The 19,942-nt window shown below is 37.3% G+C and overlaps 1 protein-coding gene across 1 annotated transcript in view; it reads right to left on the reverse strand.

The window, feature by feature from the left end:
• Nucleotides 1-19,942, reverse strand: part of ZSWIM6 (zinc finger SWIM-type containing 6) — a 208,093-nt gene that overhangs the window by 55,715 nt on the left and 132,436 nt on the right. Inside the window, exons 3-4 of the mRNA XM_052659213.1 lie at nucleotides 6,667-6,815; nucleotides 2,952-3,102 (exon numbers count right to left, since the gene is read on the reverse strand). Coding sequence (XP_052515173.1) covers nucleotides 2,952-3,102; nucleotides 6,667-6,815 — 300 coding nt within the window. The remainder of the gene's footprint in view (nucleotides 1-2,951; nucleotides 3,103-6,666; nucleotides 6,816-19,942) is intronic.

Raw genomic sequence — 19,942 nt, forward strand, 5'->3', positions numbered from 1 at the left:
TTTCTTCTGGTGTATTGGCCATTGCCAGAAATGGACCCATCGAATCCACCGGTGCTAAGGAGTTAAGCATCTGAGATTTAATTTAACAGTTTCAGCTTTATTAAGCTGTCACAGAGCGGCCCTACTTCGATAACAGTAGCTGCTCCAATTATGGCTTGGTTTAGGGTTGACAAGTATAATGATTCATTCGTGGCACATGAGAAGCAATAAAAGGTTGTTTTGCATTACAGCTTTAAAAATGTGGGCACTTTTTTCATTTAATTTGTCACTTAGCTTTTGCTAAGAGGACATTTAAATTGCAGTAAAAGGCAAATGGGGCTTTTAGTTTAAATGTAATCCCCATATTTAAATGATCTGTAATGGTGCAGTGTTGGAGTGGGAACACTATTGTCTCACAGTGGGTCCTGATGGTGACATGTGACATTTGTATTCAGGTCCTGTATTATCCATGTGGCTAAAGGGCTTCCAATTTCATTTCACAGCCAGAAGCCTGCAGAAAACACCAATTAACTTGCAGATCCCATTTGCCGACAAAACTCAGCCTCTTCTCAATGTCTGGCATCTGGCAGTGCTCAGCATTTAATTCCAAAGCAGACCCTTGAAGCAATGTGAGCCCTGTGCAGGGGCACAAAGTCAAATTCCCCCATTTTCTTAAGAAGCAAAATCCTTTTCTTTTGTAGTCCAGAAGCAACTTTTAGTTAATTTTTTTGGTGAATGACATTAAGATGTGAGAGCTACTGTTACGCCCACATGAGATTCTTCACAGAACTTAGACCTCATTAAAATGGCAAGTGACCTCTGCTCACCATCACAGTACGCAGGAGAATTTATAGCAGTCTAGTAATGACTGGATGGCAGGGCGGGGGGTCGGGGAAGGGTGGGCATGATTTGTGAAAAAAGAAAACACAGGCCAAGAATATGTATTCTTCATCCTGGACTCAACTCAAAGAACTTGTATAAAGCCTGGTCCATAATTAGAAAGGTAGTCCATCAGAGAGTATAACAAGAATCAGCTAGTGAAAACTTCTGCCTAATGAGAATTAATACTTTTGATTGAGGGTTGAAGTATATAATTTTCAAGGTCAACTTGCAAAAGTGAAATACAACTAATGGATTAAATGTAAACACTGAAATTTTTATTTAACTGTTATCACTTGTACATTGTTTTGGTTACCAAAATATTTAGTTGATATTTTCTAAGTAGTTATTTGTAATTTTAAGCTTCTTTCACTAACAAAGCTCTTTAAATTTTATTCATCTAATATTAATCCAATAATTTTTCCTGAAATGATTCCCTTCATTATAGTTTTTTTAAATGTTAGTCCTTTTTACTGCCATAAACCAACTAGTCAATTCAACACTTACTGTAGAGTTACAAAACTGAGGAGTCTTTACTTATAAATCACTCAGTATTCTATAACAATTTTTGTTTAAACCACACATTACACTTGTGTTCTCCAGCTACCACACTGAGCTCCCAAACATTTCCTGCCAGGACACTGAAAGGATCCACCAGAGTTACAGACTGATTTAAATTCTGATTGAGGGAAAGGCCACTAACATTACTTCCGGTGACCCAAGGAAAGTACTAAGATTAAATTATTATAAGACACTTAATAAAAAATACTTCGGGAAAAGGTCAACAAGTATCTTAACACTGGGGAATAGCAGACACATGTTTAAAAACAAACAGGAGCTGTCATCCACAAACCGGTTCCTGAACACACATCCTATTAATGGGAAAAAGGAAACTCTGATGTCCAGCTGTTTACCATCTTGCTGTATAACCTTAAAGGGTCACACTATGTCATTTTGTGGAAGTTTCCTAACCTCCTCAGACTTTAGTTTCCTTATCTGTAAGCAGTTCATCTCAAAGGTCCCTTCCAAACATTATAACTGGTATCTTCACAGACAACAGTCTTTCTTGGTCTGGGCACGGGATCAACAGCATGATGTGGTCCATCAATAGCCAAGAGGAACGCAGAAGGTGAAGGCATGAAGACTTCTACTATTTAATTTCACTGAAACTAGAAAGTGAAAGTGAAAGTCGTTCCGTCATGTCTGACTCTTTGAGACCCTATGGACTATACAGTTCGTGGAATTCTCTAGGCCAGAAGACTGGAATGGGGTACCTTTCCCTTCTCCAGGGGAAGTTCCCAACCCAGGGATCACACCCAAGTCTCCTGCATTGCAGGCGGATTCCTTACCAGCTAAGCCACAAGGGAAGCCAAACCTTCTAATAAATATCCAGAACATAAAATTAAAACAGGCACTGACAAAATATTTGCCAAAAATTCCATTTGTCACATACAGATTTCTTAATAGACAACAAATTCATTATTAATTTCTCTAGCAATGAGTACTGAATAACAAGAGTCATCTCTGCAAATTTCTCAGTAAACACAAGTAGTGGATTTCTCGTTTTTTTCAACCACCTGCTGTATTTACATCTTTACCACCATGGATTTGGAAAGCAATAAAAATTATAGAGTTTGCTGTGACTTTTCCATTCTGACAATCAGTAGTTCATCTAAGTTGAGAATAATTTTAAAAAATGACAACTCAAGTTACTTTCAATAACTTTAACGTAGGTAAAAGGAAAAACGGCCAAATTCCAGCTGAATTGATTACAATATTAGTCTGGAAACGAATAATAAATTCAATTGTACCAAATACCTATCTGGAAATACACATTCCCCACCCCGCCCAAATACTTAAAAGCAGATCCTGTGCTTGCTTCCCTCAACATCAGACAATTCCCCCCAAAAGGTGCCAAGACTGATTCCTGCAAATGTTTCATTCTCCCTGTCCTAGACAGTGTACAATGGCGACAAGTTCATATAAGAGCAGCTCTCTCTTCTGCAATATTCTGACCATGCTTTTTACACTTTCTATCCCAGTCTTCAGCCACACACAACTCAATGGCAATCCATCAGAAGATTTACACTTACCCAGCTCATCCCAGAGCTGCCTGTATTTGTCAGTCATTGCAGTGCCTTGTTGCCTCCAAAGCGAGAGACGAGGGTCAGCCATGAATTGCTCTGTTATCAAAGTCAACATTCGGGCCCCATTTGAGTCCCTCATCTTTAACATCTCCCGCACCTGGTGGGGGGAAGAAAATACCTTCAGAAAAATGTTAAAACATCAACAGTAATACAGAGACAGAACACTTTACTTCTTTGGGGAAGGAAGTTAGGGGGGTGGTGGTGGATTCTTTCAACACCATCCTTTTTAAGCAAACAAAAGTTGTTAAAAATAAGCCTCTGTCCTCAACGGCAATTTAATCAAAGAATGACCATTAATTGTTTTAAAATTGTGTTTTGGAATCCACAAAAGAAAAAATAAATTGCCTGACTTCCCAACTCCCCCCTAAAAATGTTTTTGCCAGACTGCAAAGCAACAATACCAAAACAAACAAGACAAATCATTTGGTACCTTCGTAACTCCCTGACTGACTGCACGTACCACCAGAGTAATGGAGTCTGAAGAAGTGTACCAAAAACTTTTTAGAGATCTTCTAAACTGATCTAATGATGTTTATAGTAATAGCATCTGTCCTTCATTTTTTTTTAACTTTATTCACATACATACAATTCACCAATTTAAACTGTACAATTCAGTGGGTTTTAGTATATTCAAGCACAAGCTGTACAAGCCCTTCGTTTTCTGAGGTAAATTAGTAATTGCACTAGATTCTTTCTCACCAAGGGTTTCAACATAAAGAGCAACACATATTTCTATTCATTCAGATGAGACTGTTTTTGCAATGGTAAGAGGAAATGTTCAGGGCTGTGTAAGTTCAAGAACTCTTGCTCCAAATGAGCAATCCTTATAGTAGAATCATAAGTGACTTCATAAATTAACTCTGCTTCTCTGTTTTGGAACATCAAGCTCTGTCCATTATTCTTCTGTTATAGTTCCCAAATAAAAGAGAAAGCAAAGAAAGAAATATAAGGCTAAGTTGCTCTACAGGAAATCCTAATGAATCCATCCATTCCTAAAGCGTGAAATGTTATGTGTTCAACAAATAGGAATCTAAGCTGAATGCCAGTTCTCTGAGTAGGAAATTAGTAGAGCAAGGTCACAAGTAGTAGTTGAGAGGGGAAGAGTACTTTTATTCAAAATTCTTTCTATGTGAAAGCCAAATGGAGGAGGAAATAGTAGATCTTTAATAAAGCAGCCTAAACCTCTATCTAGGTTAATATACTCTGCCTCAGGCCTGTACCCTGGGAAGTAATGGAACCACCTCTCCACAGGCTTTAGAATTTGAGTCTTATAGAGAACTTGAATGCACTTTCACACTGAATCACAGGAGTGTGCTTCCAGGAGGGCTGTTTCAGTAATCTTAAGAAGTACTAAAAAGCAGAAAGAAAAGGAGTTGCCATTTGTTGGACATCTTGCTAAAGAGTTTTACATTTATAATCTGCCTTTTAATCTTCACAACAACCATAGTAAGTAGGGCAGATTATAACACTGATTTTACAAATTATAAAGCCATGCCTCAGAAGTGAAGTAACTTGTCCAAAGGACAAGAGGAACGACTGGAATCAGAATCCAGATCTGTCTTAACTCTGGAAATTATGCCATTTTGAAAATTAGATGTTGCTGTTACTTCATGTAACATATATAATGTGTATATCATATACAGACAGATAAAAATAGCAATTGCAGGCCCATCTAATTCCTCTTTCACATTGCTTCCACTAGGCCGCAGTGTACTTTCTACTGATGTGAGAATGTAAGAAATACTTACTGTGTGTCTAAATACACCAAACCTTTAATATTACCTCTTCAGGTTATAGATTTAATTTAGTATTTATTTCCCTGATGAATTTCTAACCTACTACTCAGCAACAGCAATGAAAATAAATGCTTTACTACTAAGCATATAAACCCAGAACTATTAACCAACGCTCAAGTTCATCTATATAGCCTAAAGGTAATTAATTTCAGACTGTTGACTCTGACGCATTACAAGAGTTTGAAGTGCTATGAATTACCAAAGATTCATTAAGTCATGTGAAATAATTTTAGAGTTAGATGTATTCTTGAAAGTGAAAAATGAAAGTTGCTCAGTTGTGTCTGACTCTTTGTGACCCTGTGGACTGTAGCCCACCAGCCTCCTCGGTCCATGGGATTCTCCAGGCAAGAATACTGGAGTGAATAGCCAATTCCTTCTCCAGGGGATCTTCCTGACCCAGGAATTAAACTGGGTCTCTTGAATTTCAGGCAGATTCTTTACTGTTTGAGCCACTACTATAATTCTTGAAAAACTGGCAATCTATATATGGTATATGAGATAAAAGTTTTTTTAAAGGCTGCACTGCATGGCATGTGGGATCTTAGCTTCCTGACCAGGGATGGAACCTGTGCTCACCAAAGTGGGAGCTTGGAGTCTTAACCACTGGACTGCCAGGAAAATCCCGGGCTAAATATTTATTTAAAGGGTTTTCATTAATCAGAATACATTAGTTTTTGGCCATAAGCAGTAACAGTTTACTTTAATTCTTTTGAGAAATGGCAATCCACTCCAGTATTTTTGCCTAGGAAATCCTATTGGACAGGGGAGCCTTGTGGGCTATGGTCCATGGGATTGCAAAGAGTCAGACATGACTGAGTGACTAAACTTACCCACAAAAGGTTTTAATTACTATGAATATGAGAGAAATTGTTTAACAAAAGTATCAATGAACCTAGTTATCTGTTCCTTTAAAACCAATCTGAATTCAGTATCCATAATGATCGCTGCACCCCCAATGAAAAGACATTGCCTTAACATTATTTAAAAAGCATTTTATCCAGTATTTAGAAATGTGTTCATGGTACTAAAGTTCTGTGTAAAGCAACAGACACAGCTTCTGTTCACAATGAACTTATACTGAAGATAACTTTTGTCTCTTAGGTGATCAAATGTTTGTGATGAAAATTAACATTTACCAAGACCCAACTACTGTTAAGACACCATTATCATGTAACATCATAATCACAACAACTAGAAAGGATATGCTATTATTTAACTAAATTTATACATGAGGAAACTGACTTAAATAATTTGCAAAGGTATACACACTCAAGATTTTAGAACTGAGATTTAAACCCAGGTTTCTATTTCTCCAAAGTTTATGTTCTTGGAACTAATTTTAAAATAGACATTAAACTAATTTTACAAAGCATATCTTAAGGACTATATTCAAATTTATGCTCTATTTGGGAAAATTAACCAGAAAAAGTAAAAAAAGAAAACTGAAAAAAATGGCATTTCAATTAATATCAAGCTATTTTTAGTATTGAACAGTTTTTCAAAATTGTATAAGAACTAAAAAAAGACAAAAATGGCCCATATCTTACCTAAAGACATCTAAGTAAATTAATGCTTGCATTACAACACAGAAGTCTCTAATGGTTGATTATAACTTTGTTTATTTTTTTTCCCTTGGGCCATGCCACTCAGCTGACAGGATCTTAGTCACCCCTGAACAGGGACTGAACTGGAGCCCCAGCAATAAAAGTGTGGAGTCCTAACCACTGGACTGCCAGGCAATTCCCATTTCTTAAAAAAAAAAAAAAAATTCACAAAGCAGCCTTTATCCTTTTCTATACATGGTCATATATACTTTCTACAAATGTATATATTTAGAATATTTCTTTAAAAATAAAAAGTCATACCTTTGCAAAGAGCAAATTAAGCTGCTTCCCTGATCCGTGGTACCCGCCCTGGGAAAGGAACAGTTTAACCTGTTCTTGAACCTGCTCTTCATCTAAGTGCCAGCAGTTTTCATCATCTATACTAGCACCTGCTGTTGGATCAGGAGCACCTAGAAATAGAAAGAAAAAATAACACATATGCTAGATAAAAACTCTGTGCTAACAGGACTCTGACAATAAACTTGAAAAGAATTAAGATTCTCTACTTTTTGCCTAAATACTTTTTAATCCAATCTCAATATACATACAAATGTATGACCAAAAATAAGTGTGAAATTATTCTTTCATATGCAGAACTTTGCTGATCTGTGCTAAGCTGACAGGTAATGACTTAAGAGCTGAGACGTATCCTTTTTTTTAACATCAGAGACTGTACATGAGGAGATGAGTTTACAGGTTCTCTAAAGAATAAAAAAATTAACAAAAATGTCTCATTGTAAATATATTGTGTTTATAAAACTCTGCTGTGTAGACTTGTTAGTAAAATGTTTTTCAAAGACACTAGAAAAATATGAAACCAAGTAAACTCAGCAGAGTATTTCTTTACTCTGTTAATTCAAGAAGCTTTCACCATTATTTGCTGCTGTATAAACTACATGCTGACATAAGTCTTTAGTTGCAGAAAACCAAAGATTAAAAAGGGAAATCAAGCCACTTGGGAACAGGCAGTGCAGCTGTTGTACTAAACCAGGTTGTAGTATCACCTTGCCAAACTGCGTAAATATTTTATTGCTGAAGTAAACACAAAAGATAACATCTAAGTAACAGTCTACAGACTACCTTAGAAATTAAAATTACCCAGATATTTAGGCAAGTGAAAACTGTTTTATATTTATTAATAAAATAAAATGGTATTAAAGGCCTAAGATTCATTAAGTAATACAAAAACTAATCTAAAACCTCTCATGAATAGTGTTTCATCTGCTTATTAAGCCCTAAAAAAAAAAAATCTGTAGATATGGTTCCACACTTCTTTTAATAATCTTACCCACACTCATTTGGCCAAGGAAATAATCACTAACATGTGCTTGGGACCAGGTTCCATTAGTCTCTAGGAGCAAGAATAGGTCTGTGAACCTCCCTGAAAAAGTGTGCATTCATTCATTCAGCCAACATATTTACTGAGAGCCCTCTGCTAGACTCAGGGATGGAATGGGGTACAAAATAGAATTCCTGTCCTCATAGAATTTACTATCTAGTTCAATGGCTTTCAAAGGTTTTTGACTAAGAGCCACAATAAGAAACATAATTACCAAACCCAATAAACCTGTGTATCTAGACACTTACATGAACACATCTATTTATTAATCTGAAGCAAAAATATGATCAAAAAATATCCTTTCTGTAAAAGTGAGAAGGTCTGATATTTTCTGTACTATTTCACTTTTTAAAGGCTCGTCATAATTTTTAAAGCTGATTTCATAATGAATAATGGGTTGCATGTACTACTATAGAAACACTGCTTTAAGTGTGTGAAACAAATACCAATGTAATCACCCATACAAATATATAAGAATAAATGAATTGTTCACAGAAGAGCACAAAGAGCCAGGAGACTGTGTCAGAGAGCTCTGACTGGCCTTGGATTGGCAGAGTACGCATATGGAGCTGAGATCTGCCGTAAGCACATTAGAAGGTAACTAAAGGCAGGAAAGGAAGCACTCAATCTACATGTGAGGCTAAGAGCTTAGGCAGAGGGCAGAAAGGAACATGGTATGTGGATGAAACAAAAGATACATGTCCACGCAACTCAGCAGCAGAGGATGAGGGCGAAGAGCAACACCAGACTACTGGAGAAGAGAAGAAGGGCCAGACAGCACTGCCAAGGGAGGAGCTTGGCTTTTCTCCCTAGAAGTAACGAATGGAAATTCACAACAAAGTCATGCCAAGTAGAAAAGAATACTCTAGGAAGTAAAAGATGTTCTGCTCTGATACACATCAATTTCAACAGTCCTACCACCGAGTATTAAACAGCCATAAAAATGAATGTGAAGATTCTTTATGTACTGCAATGGACATACGTGAGATATGGGCGATCAGGGAACTCAGAGAGACGTGGTTTTCTGGATTATACAATTAGATAAAACACTGGACAACTCACTCCCTGATACACAGACCACCAGAGCAGGATCAGGTTTCAGGGAGGGGCACTGTTTGGATCATGAGTACAGATTTTATTATTGTTATTTTTAAGAAAATATTTTGGCCACACCTCTCAGTATGCAGGATCTTAGTTCCCCGACCAGGTATAGAACGTAAACCCGCTGCAGTAGCAGCTCTAAGTCTTGACCACTGGACCGCCAGAGAAGTCCCTGAGTTCAGTTTTAGACGTGGTGAATTTGAAGTACCTCGGACATACTCAGCCAAGAAGAGGGGAAAGGATTTAAAGTACGGAGCTAGATATACTATGGGATGCGGTACAGGGTAAAAAATTGTCTAGGACGGAACCATACAGAAGGCCAACATTTAAAGGCTGGGCAAGAGCCACTATCAGCCAGTCAAGTACTGGGAGGGATGGGAGGAAAAGGAGGAGGGAGAAAGATATAAATACATTCTACTCCTATCAAGGAAGGAAATCCTATCAAAAATGAACTACTGCTCAAGTATCCTCACATGAATTAGATTTCATTTTCTTCTCACAATGTCCCCTGGAGGTGAGTACAGCTCATGATCCCCTGTCTATAGAAGGAGAAACACAGGTTCAGAGTGGTTATGACCTGTCTGTCCACAGCCCACACTGCCAAATGCAGTCTCCCAGTTCTCTCCCCTGCTGAAGAATATATCCCAGAACCTTGGAGCTCAAGTTGAACCCTGAAAGCATCAGGCAGCAGTTATCAACCATAAATCAAAGAAAAATTTACGGAAGAATACTGGGATCTGTTAGCATGTTTCTTCTTTACAGGGAAATTTAAGCACAGACAATATTGTAAAGAGCTAAGTAACTACTGGGGTTATATCTGTATCCCATTGGGATACACAACCCCTAATCCAGCTCACCTCTTTCATTCTAGAGAAAGATGACACAGACACACACCTGCACAAAGACAGGCCTCTGTTTCCTCAACCCTAGTCTTCTATTATGTAGGAATAAAAAATTAAGTAATGAAAATTAGAAATCTTCTGTGACTATGCAGAAAACAATTTAGTCATAAGAATGCACACAAAGGTAATTAGTTGATAAATAAAACATAAATTTACTCTAAACACAACTCAACATTTTAGGAAAAAAGACACGTACACTTTACATTATACACCAGGAAATTCATGTTTACAACCACCCTCCCAAAAGAGGAAATTTATTTATTAAACTTTAATGCTAAAGTCTAAACGCTTAAATCCTAACATGTCATGATTATATGCATTAAAGTATTGCCTAAGCCTTGCATAAGATGCAGATGTGCAAGGTTTATTTCTACTTGCTAAAGGCTGTCTATAATCAAAGACAAACCTCTCAGAATTTCGCTTTGAGAAAGGCAGGCAAAGAGAAACATAATTCAAGCATTTATACATTTGCTATTAGATATAACCCACATTGGGCAGGAACCAGAACCTGGGTATATAAATTAAACGGTCCTTTAAAGTGTTTTAAAACTATCATATTTTTTACCCTTATTTATAATTATAAACTCTGTAACTTTTACAACTGTGTAATTAATCTTTGTGAGCATTTTATGACTAAAGCTTAATTTTACAAAGTCTCAAGCCTTCAGGGAAAGTGAAATTATCTGTTGAACACAGTGCAACAGTTTTATTGGCTCTTGCTCCCAGCCAGAGTGTATGAATTTGATTCACTCTCCTACCCTGGTTACATAACGCCATAGGAGGAGAGCAAAGGAGAGTTCACGAGCGTAAAGGACCACTGTCTGTCTCTGGCCTTCCCTGTCTGCTACTTGATTTGGCTCTGCTTTAGTTTTGACTTACTCCAGTATGAAAACTCTTACCCCAGCAGTTCTCAAGATCAGGAGTGTATCAAGACTCCTGGGGCACACTGTGAAAAGTAGATGCTTAGGCACCACTTCAGACCTACTGAACCAGAATCCTTGCCACAGACAACATGGCCGTGGAGATGGGAAGTGCGGCTGGGAAACACAATTCTGTATTTGGAGGGAATCTTAAACATGGTGGCACATTCTGGATCTTTGGATTGAAAAGTATTCAGGGTCCAGTGTACTCACTAAAGTACACTAAATTTAAGACCTATTGACTAAGATATCTGTCTCTTATCACAAAAACAGTCATTTCCAAGCACTGGACACTACCAAATCACTGCAAATTTTAAACTGAGATATTAAGACATATTCAATAACTGGTTTATGCTATGTTTGGTATGTGGAATTATTCACAGCTTTGTATTCTAGTGGGGAATTTAATTATTTCTCTTTTCTTAAAACTGCTGGAAAACAAATTCAAACAAAAAGTTTAAGGCTTTAGTTTTCATCTTCATCTTAACTGTGACCTAACTGCCTCAATACCATGGTTGACCAAACAATGCTTTAAGCATGTATATTTAAGTAGCAGTGCTCTTTTTTTGTTGTTGTTAAAATTAAATTGTCAAATTCAGTCTACAGAGGAAGAATGCAGGAAGCAGATGTTTACACTGCAGAGGTGATTAATTCAGCCTCTTTTGCAGGACCTATAAAGGAATGCCATCTCCTACAGTTTTAGTGCCTGCTATTAAAGATAGGAAACACTAAGTCTGTGGCTTACAAAGACACTGGTACACCTGTCTTACAAGCTGAAGGCAAAAATTCTGACATCAAACATTGGCACTGAGAGAGAAAAGACAACGCAGCAAACTTCAGTGATACAGGTTTAGAAAAAAAAAATCTTTAGCAAGGATAAGAACTAGAAGACCACTGAAAAATAATGTAACAATGTGTACTGAATAAACACACACTTGAGAAAAGCTTTAAATTTTATTCTTACTGAAATCCTCATTTCAAGGCGGTAACTCATGTCTTCATTTCCAAATACAAATTTGTGGCGGCTGAAACAGCCAGATTCCAAACACAAATTTGTGGTGGCTGAAACAGCCAGATCCTTCATCACCTATTCTCAGTGGTCAGTCCATGTAATTCTACTGCCATGATGCAGTGTGGTGTCCTCTCTAAGAGCTGTTAGAGGACAACCGGTTTAGCCTGGAAGCTAATGACAAAGGGAGTCCTGGCATGTGCCAGCCTCTGCTCCCTCAACAAGCCACCTTCCCTTTAGCTAAATGCCAAAGAAATAAATAAGTAGCACTGTAATCAGGATATAGCTCAGGGAACTCAAATAGGCCTGTCAAGGTTTATGGCTCCTCTACTCTTTTCCTCTCACCTGACTTTATTACTCATCTCTTATTATCTTTTAATTTACTTCAGAAGTTCCAGCAATATACTTATTCACGTACAGAAATAATCATGTATTTTATATGGATAAAGAGCAATAAAACACTTGTACATTCACTAATGCTCATTAAAAAATGAAGAATGTAAGCATAGAGTGCTTAAGAGTTAGGTCATTTTCCATAACCTAACTAACAGATGTATTAATATATTAGCAATTACTTGGTACACAAATAATTAAATGCAAAGTTCTCAGAAAGTCTCATTTTTACATAACCTGACTCTTCTGATTTATTAAAAGAGATCTACTATGTTTGCAAGGTTCAAGAATGATTCGTTCAGATTATTTTCAGAGATTTTTTTTTAAAACTTCACAAATATTTTCCTCAACGATACCACTGCCAGCTGAAGATTCATGTCAACTGCCACATCACAATGATGGATAATAGCAACTTAACTTTACTCCTTTATAACTCTCCTGACCTTATGAAATAGGCTCTCTTTATAGACTATGTTTTACAAATAAGAAAACTAAGCCCTGAGGAGATTTAGTTCCTTCCCCCCACTAAAAGTGCTGGAAAGCAGAGACTAGAATTCTAATGTTTAACTTCTAAGCTCTTAAACACTCTGAGTACTCTCATAGTGCAAGGGGTGAAAAACCTACAGTGAGGGAGATGGAAACAATAAGCTCACAGAGCCAACATGGAAATTTGTTCTTGTTCAGTCACTAAGTGCTGTTAGACAATTTGCAACCCATGGACTGCAGCACACCAGGCTTCCCTGTCCTTCACTATCTGCCAGAGGTGTCTCAAACTCATATCCACTGAGTTGGCAATGCCAGCCAACCATCTCATCCTCTGTTGTTCCCTTCTCCTCCATTCAGGAGAGAGGGATGTTGAGGAAACTGATCACAGCTGGTAACAAGCCATTGACAATTATGAGAGTCGGGGTAGTGTCAGAGATGACTATAGGGTATGAGAGAAGGCACGATTTGGAGGTAAAAACAGAAAGAAAAAGGGTATCGAGCTAAAAGTAACTTGGCTGCTTCTGTACTACCGTGTCATGTATACCTGCTGGGTCAGAGATGTGACGCCTCCCAGAAGATTACTTCTCTTCTGCTAAAACGAAATGTTTTTCCATATGAAGATGATCATGTGTGCATGACTGTATATTTCAACAATTTTTTAGAAGAAATTTAAATCATATTATGAAAACATCAAGTTCTAATTAAAACTTAATGGTAAAACTGGTCATTTTTGAAGGGAAATTTGGCAGTAATTACAAAACTCAAAATGCCCATACCAATTGTTCTGGCATTTCTACTATTAACTAAGAATCTATTACTCAAAAGCACTTGCACAAATTCACACATACAAAAAGAATGGTCACAGTAGAATTGCACATAGTAGAAAAAAATGAAAACAATTTTGAAATCATTTGGTATGTTAATGATTAAACAGACCCATAATATGTAATACTACACAGGACTTAACACAGTAACATGCCTTTTTGTACTAGTAAGATAAAAGTCTTCATGAAAAAAAAAAGAAACTACAAAAAAGTTTTAAACCTGTTTTTAAAAAATTACATACTTGTGAGCGCACCAAAAAACTGCCTCAAAAACTATAAACCACACCATCAGCAGTGGCTGCCTTGGGGGAATAAGGGAGTTACTGGAGACTAAGACAGCCAATGAGTACTTGTCTTTTTATCTTCATTTACTTCTACACATTTTTCAACATTTTTTTTTTTTACTTATAAGTTTCACACTACTGCGCTTTGAGATAGCACATTTAAAGCAACTTTAATTCTCTCCTATAGACTTGCTAATTAAATTGACCACCACTAGTAGGTCATACCTTTGTTTTACCAGCTGTCAGTGCCAGAACATTCTACCATAGAAAGGATAATGCTTGTAATAATCAAATTATCTCCCTAGGATAACTGAAAAACTGGTTGCTAATGCAAGCCCAATTACATGAATATGACCATCCACAGGGAAACAAAATGAAGAGAGATGTGACATGAAGCCTCCATCAAATGACTCCAACTGTCACTCACTTATATTTGGAACATAGGTACAAGAATAAATCTCCAGATTCTAAGAAAACAGAATTTAAAAATGATATGGTTACTTTTTTAAGAGTATCATTGACTTACAACATTATATTAGTTTTAGGGGTTCAGTATTTTTATAGACAACACTCCATCAAAAGTAACTACACGATAATGGTTATAATTCCCTATACTATACAACATACCCTTGTTTATTTTTTAATATACAGTGTTTTGTATCTGTTAATCTCATAACCCTAATTTGACCCCCCTCCCTTTCCTCTCCTCTCTGGTAACACTAATTTGTTTTCTTTGTCTGTAAGTCTCCTTCTACTCTGCTGTATACATTTGTTATTATTATATTTCAGATTCCACGTATCATTGATATCATAGAGCATTTGTCTTTCCCTGTCTTGAATTATTTCGCTAAGCATAATGGCCTCTAGGTCCATCCTTGTTCCTACAAATGGCAAACTTTCATTACTTTCCTATGACAGAGTAGTATTCCACTTGTATTCATACACCCCTCTTCTTTATCCAATTGTCTACTGATGGACACTTTAAAGTGAAAGTGAAAGTCGCTCAGTTGTGTCTGACTCTTTGCGATCCCATGGACTATGTAGTCTATGGAATTCTCCAGGCCAGAATACTGGAGTGGGTAGCCATTCCTCTCTCCAGGGGATCTTTCCAACCCAGGGTTTGAACCCAGGTTTGAATCCTCTGCATTGCAGAAGGATTCTTTAGCAGCTGAGCCACCAGGGAAGCTGGGTTGCTTCCAAATCTCAGCTATTCTAAATAAACAGTGCTGCTGTGAACACTGGGGTGCATGTACCTTTTCAAATTACTCTTATTTTTTTTGCTGCATATATATCCAGGAGTGACTCCATTGTTAAATCTATTTGTAGTTTTGCTTTTTTTTTTAGGAACCTCTGTACTGTTTGTAATGTAATGCCTCTAATGTAAGTGGCTGCACCAATTTACATTCCCACCAACAGAGTGTAAGTGTTCCCTCTTCTCTGCATCCTCTCCAACATTTGTTATTCGTAGACTTTTTAAAAAAATTATTTATGTACTTATGGCTGTCCTGGGTCTTTGTTGCTGCACAGGCTTTTCTCTAGTTGCAGTGAGCAGGGGCTACTCTCTAGTTGTGATGTGCAGACTTTTCATTGTGGTGGCTTCTTTTGTTGCAGAGCACAGACTCTAGGGCTTGGGCTTCAGTACTTGTGGTACGTAGGCTCAGGAGTTGTGGTTCTCGAGCTCTAGAGCAGTCTCAGCAGTTGTGGCACACAGGCTTAGCTGCTCCACAGCATGTGGGATCTCCCCAGATCAAGGATCGAACCTGTATCTCCTGCACTGGCAGGCAGACTCCTAACCACTAAGCTACCAGGGAAGACCTGCTATTTGCAGACTTTTTGATGATGGCCACCCTGATAGGTATGAGGTGATATCTTACTGCTATTTTAATTTGCATTTCTCTAACAATTAGTGGTGTTGAGCATCTTTTCATGTGTCTATTAGCCATCAATATTTCTTTTTTGAAAAAATGTCTATTCAGGTCTTCATCCATTTTTTTGAACGGGTTGTTTTTTTTTTTTGATACTAAGTTATATGAGCTATTTGTATATTTTAGATACCAATCCCATGTCAGTCATATCACTTGCAGGTATTTTCCCCCATTCTATAGGCTTATTTTTTTGCCAATGGTTTCCTTTACTGTGCAAAAGCTTTGAAGTTTAATTAGGTTCTTTTTGCCTTTTTTTTTGGGGGGGGGGCCTTAGGAGACAGATGCAAAAAACATTGCCACAATTTATGTCATAAGTGTTCTGCCTGTGTTCTCTTCTAGAAGTTTTACGGTTTCAGGTCTTACATTTAAGTCATTAATCCATTTTGATTTAATGTTGGAAGAAAATGTTCTAATCTCTGTTTCACATGTAGCTGTCCAGCTTTCCCAGAACCACATGCTGAAGAGAATGCCTTCTCTCCATTGTATATTCTTGCCCCCTTTGTTGTAGATTAATTGACCACAGGTGTGTGAATTTACTTCTGGGCTCTTTATTCTTTTCATTAATCTCTGTGTCTGGTTTCTGTACCAGTACCGTGCCATTTGGATTACTATAGCTTCGTAGTGTAGTTTGATGAGCTCCAACTTTGTTCTTTTCTCTCAAGATTGCTTTGGTAATTCTGCATCTTTTGTGGTTCCATATCAATTTTACACTAAAGCCTTTGACTGTGTGGATCATAACAAACTGTGGAAAATTCTTAAAGAGAAGGAAATATCAGAATATCTTACCTGTCTCCTGAGAAATCTGTATGTGGGTCAAGAAGCAACAGTAAGAATCTTATATCAAACAACTGATTGGTTCAAAATTGAGAAAGGAGTACAACAAGGCTGTTTACTGTCACCCTGTTTATTTAACTTATATGCAGAGCACATCATGTGAAATGTCAGGCTGGATGAGTTACAGGCTGGAATCAAGATTGCCAGGAGAAATATCAACAACCTCAAGTATGTAGATACCACTTTAATGGCAGAAAGTAAAGAGAAACTGAAGAGCCTCTTGATGCGGGTCAAAGAGCTGGCCTAAAACTCAGTATTAAAAAAACTAAGATCATGGCACCCAGTCCCATCACTTCTTGGTAAATAGAAGGGGCAAAGGTAGAAGCAGTAACAGATTTCCCCTTCTTGGGCTCTAAAATTACTGTGGATGGTGACTGCAGCCATCAAAGTAGAAGAAAACTGCTTCTTGGCAGGAAAGCTACAACAAATCTAGACAGCGTATTAAAAAGCAAAGACATCACTTTGCCAACAAAGGTCCATATAGTCAAGACCATGGTCTTTCTAGTAGTCATGTATGGATGTGAGGGTTGGACCATAAAGAAGGCAGAGCACCAAAGCATTCATGCTTCTGAACTGTGTTGCTGGAGAAGACTCTTCAGAGTCCGTTGGATTGCAAGGAGATCAAACCAGTCAATCCTAAAGGAAATCGGTCCTGAATATTCACTGAAAGGACTGATGCTGAAGTGGAAGCTCCAACACTTTGGCCACCTGATGTGAAGAGCAACTCACTAAAAAAGATCCTGAAGCTGGGAAGGATTGAAGGCAGTAGAAGAGGGTAACAGAGGATGGAATGTTTGGAAGGCAGCATTGATTCACTAGACATGAACTTAAGCAAACTCCAGGACATGGTGAGGGACACAGAGGCCTGGCATACTGCAATCCATGGGGTCATACAGAGTCGGACACAACTTGGCAACTCAACAACAACAATGAATTTTAGGATTTTCTGTCCTAATTTTGTGGAAAATGTCATTGTTATCTGATAGGGCTTGTATCAAATCTGTAGGCTGTTTTGGATAGTCTATCCATTTTAACAATATTAATCACTTCAATTCAAGAGCATGAGATATCTTCATTTCTGTGTATCATCTTCATTTTCCTTCATCAATGTGTTATTGTTTTCAGAGTACAGGCCTTTCACCTACTCAGTTAAATTTATTCCTATGTATTTTATTCTTTTCCATTTAATTTTTAATGACATTATCTATTTTTACTTTCTTTTTCTGATGTTTCATTATTAGTGTACAGAAATGCAACAGATTTCTGTCTATTAATCTGTAGCCTGCAACTTTGCTGAATTCATTTATTAGCTTTTGGGTGGAAATTTTAGGGTTTTCTATGTGAATAGTAACAACTTTACTTCTCTTTCAATTTGAATGGCTTTTATTTCTTTTTTCTGTCTGACGGCTGTGGTGAGATCTTCCAATACTATGTTAAATAGAAGTGGTGGGAGTGGAAATCCTTGTCTTATTCCTGAATTTGGAGGAAAGGCTTTAGCTTTTCACCACCGAGTATGATTTTTAACTATGCAGGGGTGTGTCATAAATGACCTTTATTACATAATAAAGGACACTGTTACTTTTTGTGTAACTAATTGTGAGTGTCCATTACTTCTTAAATACTGTCCTTAGGGAAGCTGCCAAAAGATACAAGTCATAGTTGTAGCCCTGATGGAACTTACAATCAAGTAAAATTAAGCTATACAACAAACATGGGATGGCTGAATAGATTCACTTGTTTGGTAATATCTGGGAGAGACTGAATGGATTGATATATACAACGGCTGGGACATGGAAGTATTTGAAGGCTAAATTAAGCAAGACAGGCAGGCATGAACGGAATTTATACTGCTAGTTTTATACAAAACCATGCTGAAACAAAACGAAATGTCTGATGCAAGAACAACACACAAATGCACACTTGGGTAGAAGAGGTACATTGGTCCTTCTGTGTGTGTCTGTATAAAAATACTACCACCAGTCACAGAATCAGGGGTGGAAAAGATCTTACATGTCATGTGTCAACCCTCACCTGACATGTAAATAGAACTGACTCAAACAACTGAATTTGAATTGCACAGGTCCACTTACAGAGGTTTTTTTTTCAACAGTATTAATAAATATTAAATACTACACAATCCCCAGTTGAATCCACAGACACAGAACTGCAGATACAGAAGAACTGTGGGTACGAGGAACCACGGGTGCAGAGGAACTGCAGGCACCCAGGACTAACTATGTAAGTTACATGTAGATTTTCAACTGCACAGATGGTTGATGTCTCTAACACCCAAACTACGCAAAGGTCAACTGTACATCCCTTCTGCATTTGGCTGACTGAGATAGTATCTCTGGACACTCGACAGTGAAATGAGGGATGAATCCAGCTTGCTTTGGGGACTGACTTGGGCACTGGGGGTAAAAGGGCCACAGAAATGACATCCTTTCCCTCTGGTCCAAGAAGAGACCTATGCCACAGGTGACACTCAATCTGTCCCTTTCTGTCGTAGTCTGCCTAGTACACACTTTCCCATAGGGAGGTCCCCAAAAGGAAGAGCAAAAGAGGAAAACGTAGAAGAGGAAATATATGCCAGGGAGTCAGGGGACAGCAAGCTGACCTCCAACTCTATTATCATCCATCCCCCAACAGGTTTCTTTTCTCTTCTTTTTAACTATGACTACTTATGGGTACCCCAACATGATGTAAACTCTTATCTTTTCTTTAATATTTTACATATGTAAGTATGACTAAGATTTTTCCAATGCTGCTAGTGAAGATTATGAGCATGTTAAAGATGAGAGAAATTAGTCTTACCCAGGGTCACACAGGTAATATACAGCAGAGATAATAATGTACTCTAGGTCTCCAGGTTTCAATGTTCTGTCCAGATACCACAATTCACTAATTTATAATACATTAATAAGAAGCATAAAAGACCAAAAAATGGCTGGGATGAATTAACCAAGAGAGCAGGTTAGCATTTAGAAATAAGTAAATTTCTAAACACTGAGAAAAAACAATTGCTTTTGTTTTTTTTGGAGAATATGGAAGCTAGAAAGTTTTACTGTAATATAAAACCATGGTAAACAATTTTGCTTATCAATGTAAAACTACAACTGGCAATCTCCCTGGAGGGCCATTAACATCCATCAACTACCTTACAGCCACTTTTTAGCACACAATAATTGATTCAATCTACTCAAAATTATGTGGAAAATTTTATGAAACCAAAATGAAATGTAAAAAACTGACAAGGACTGAACAATTACGATAACTAAGTCTGTATTTCAAGTACTTTTATTCAATCTGTGATCCTGGATAAGTCACTAAACCATTCTCCTTGGTTTCTTCATCTACAAACTATTACAATTATAAACTTGTAATATGTAGCTTACAAGGAAATTATCAGGAACAATATGCCTGGAATAGACTTGAAAAAGCTTTTAATTCCTTAGCATAAAGTTCTTTAAAAAATATTTCAAAATAGTAAGTAAAGCAACTAATAGAATTTTAAGACAAA

The sequence above is a fragment of the Budorcas taxicolor genome, chromosome 20 (genome assembly GCF_023091745.1).
Source record: "Budorcas taxicolor isolate Tak-1 chromosome 20, Takin1.1, whole genome shotgun sequence".
Lineage (NCBI taxonomy): Eukaryota > Metazoa > Chordata > Mammalia > Artiodactyla > Bovidae > Budorcas > Budorcas taxicolor.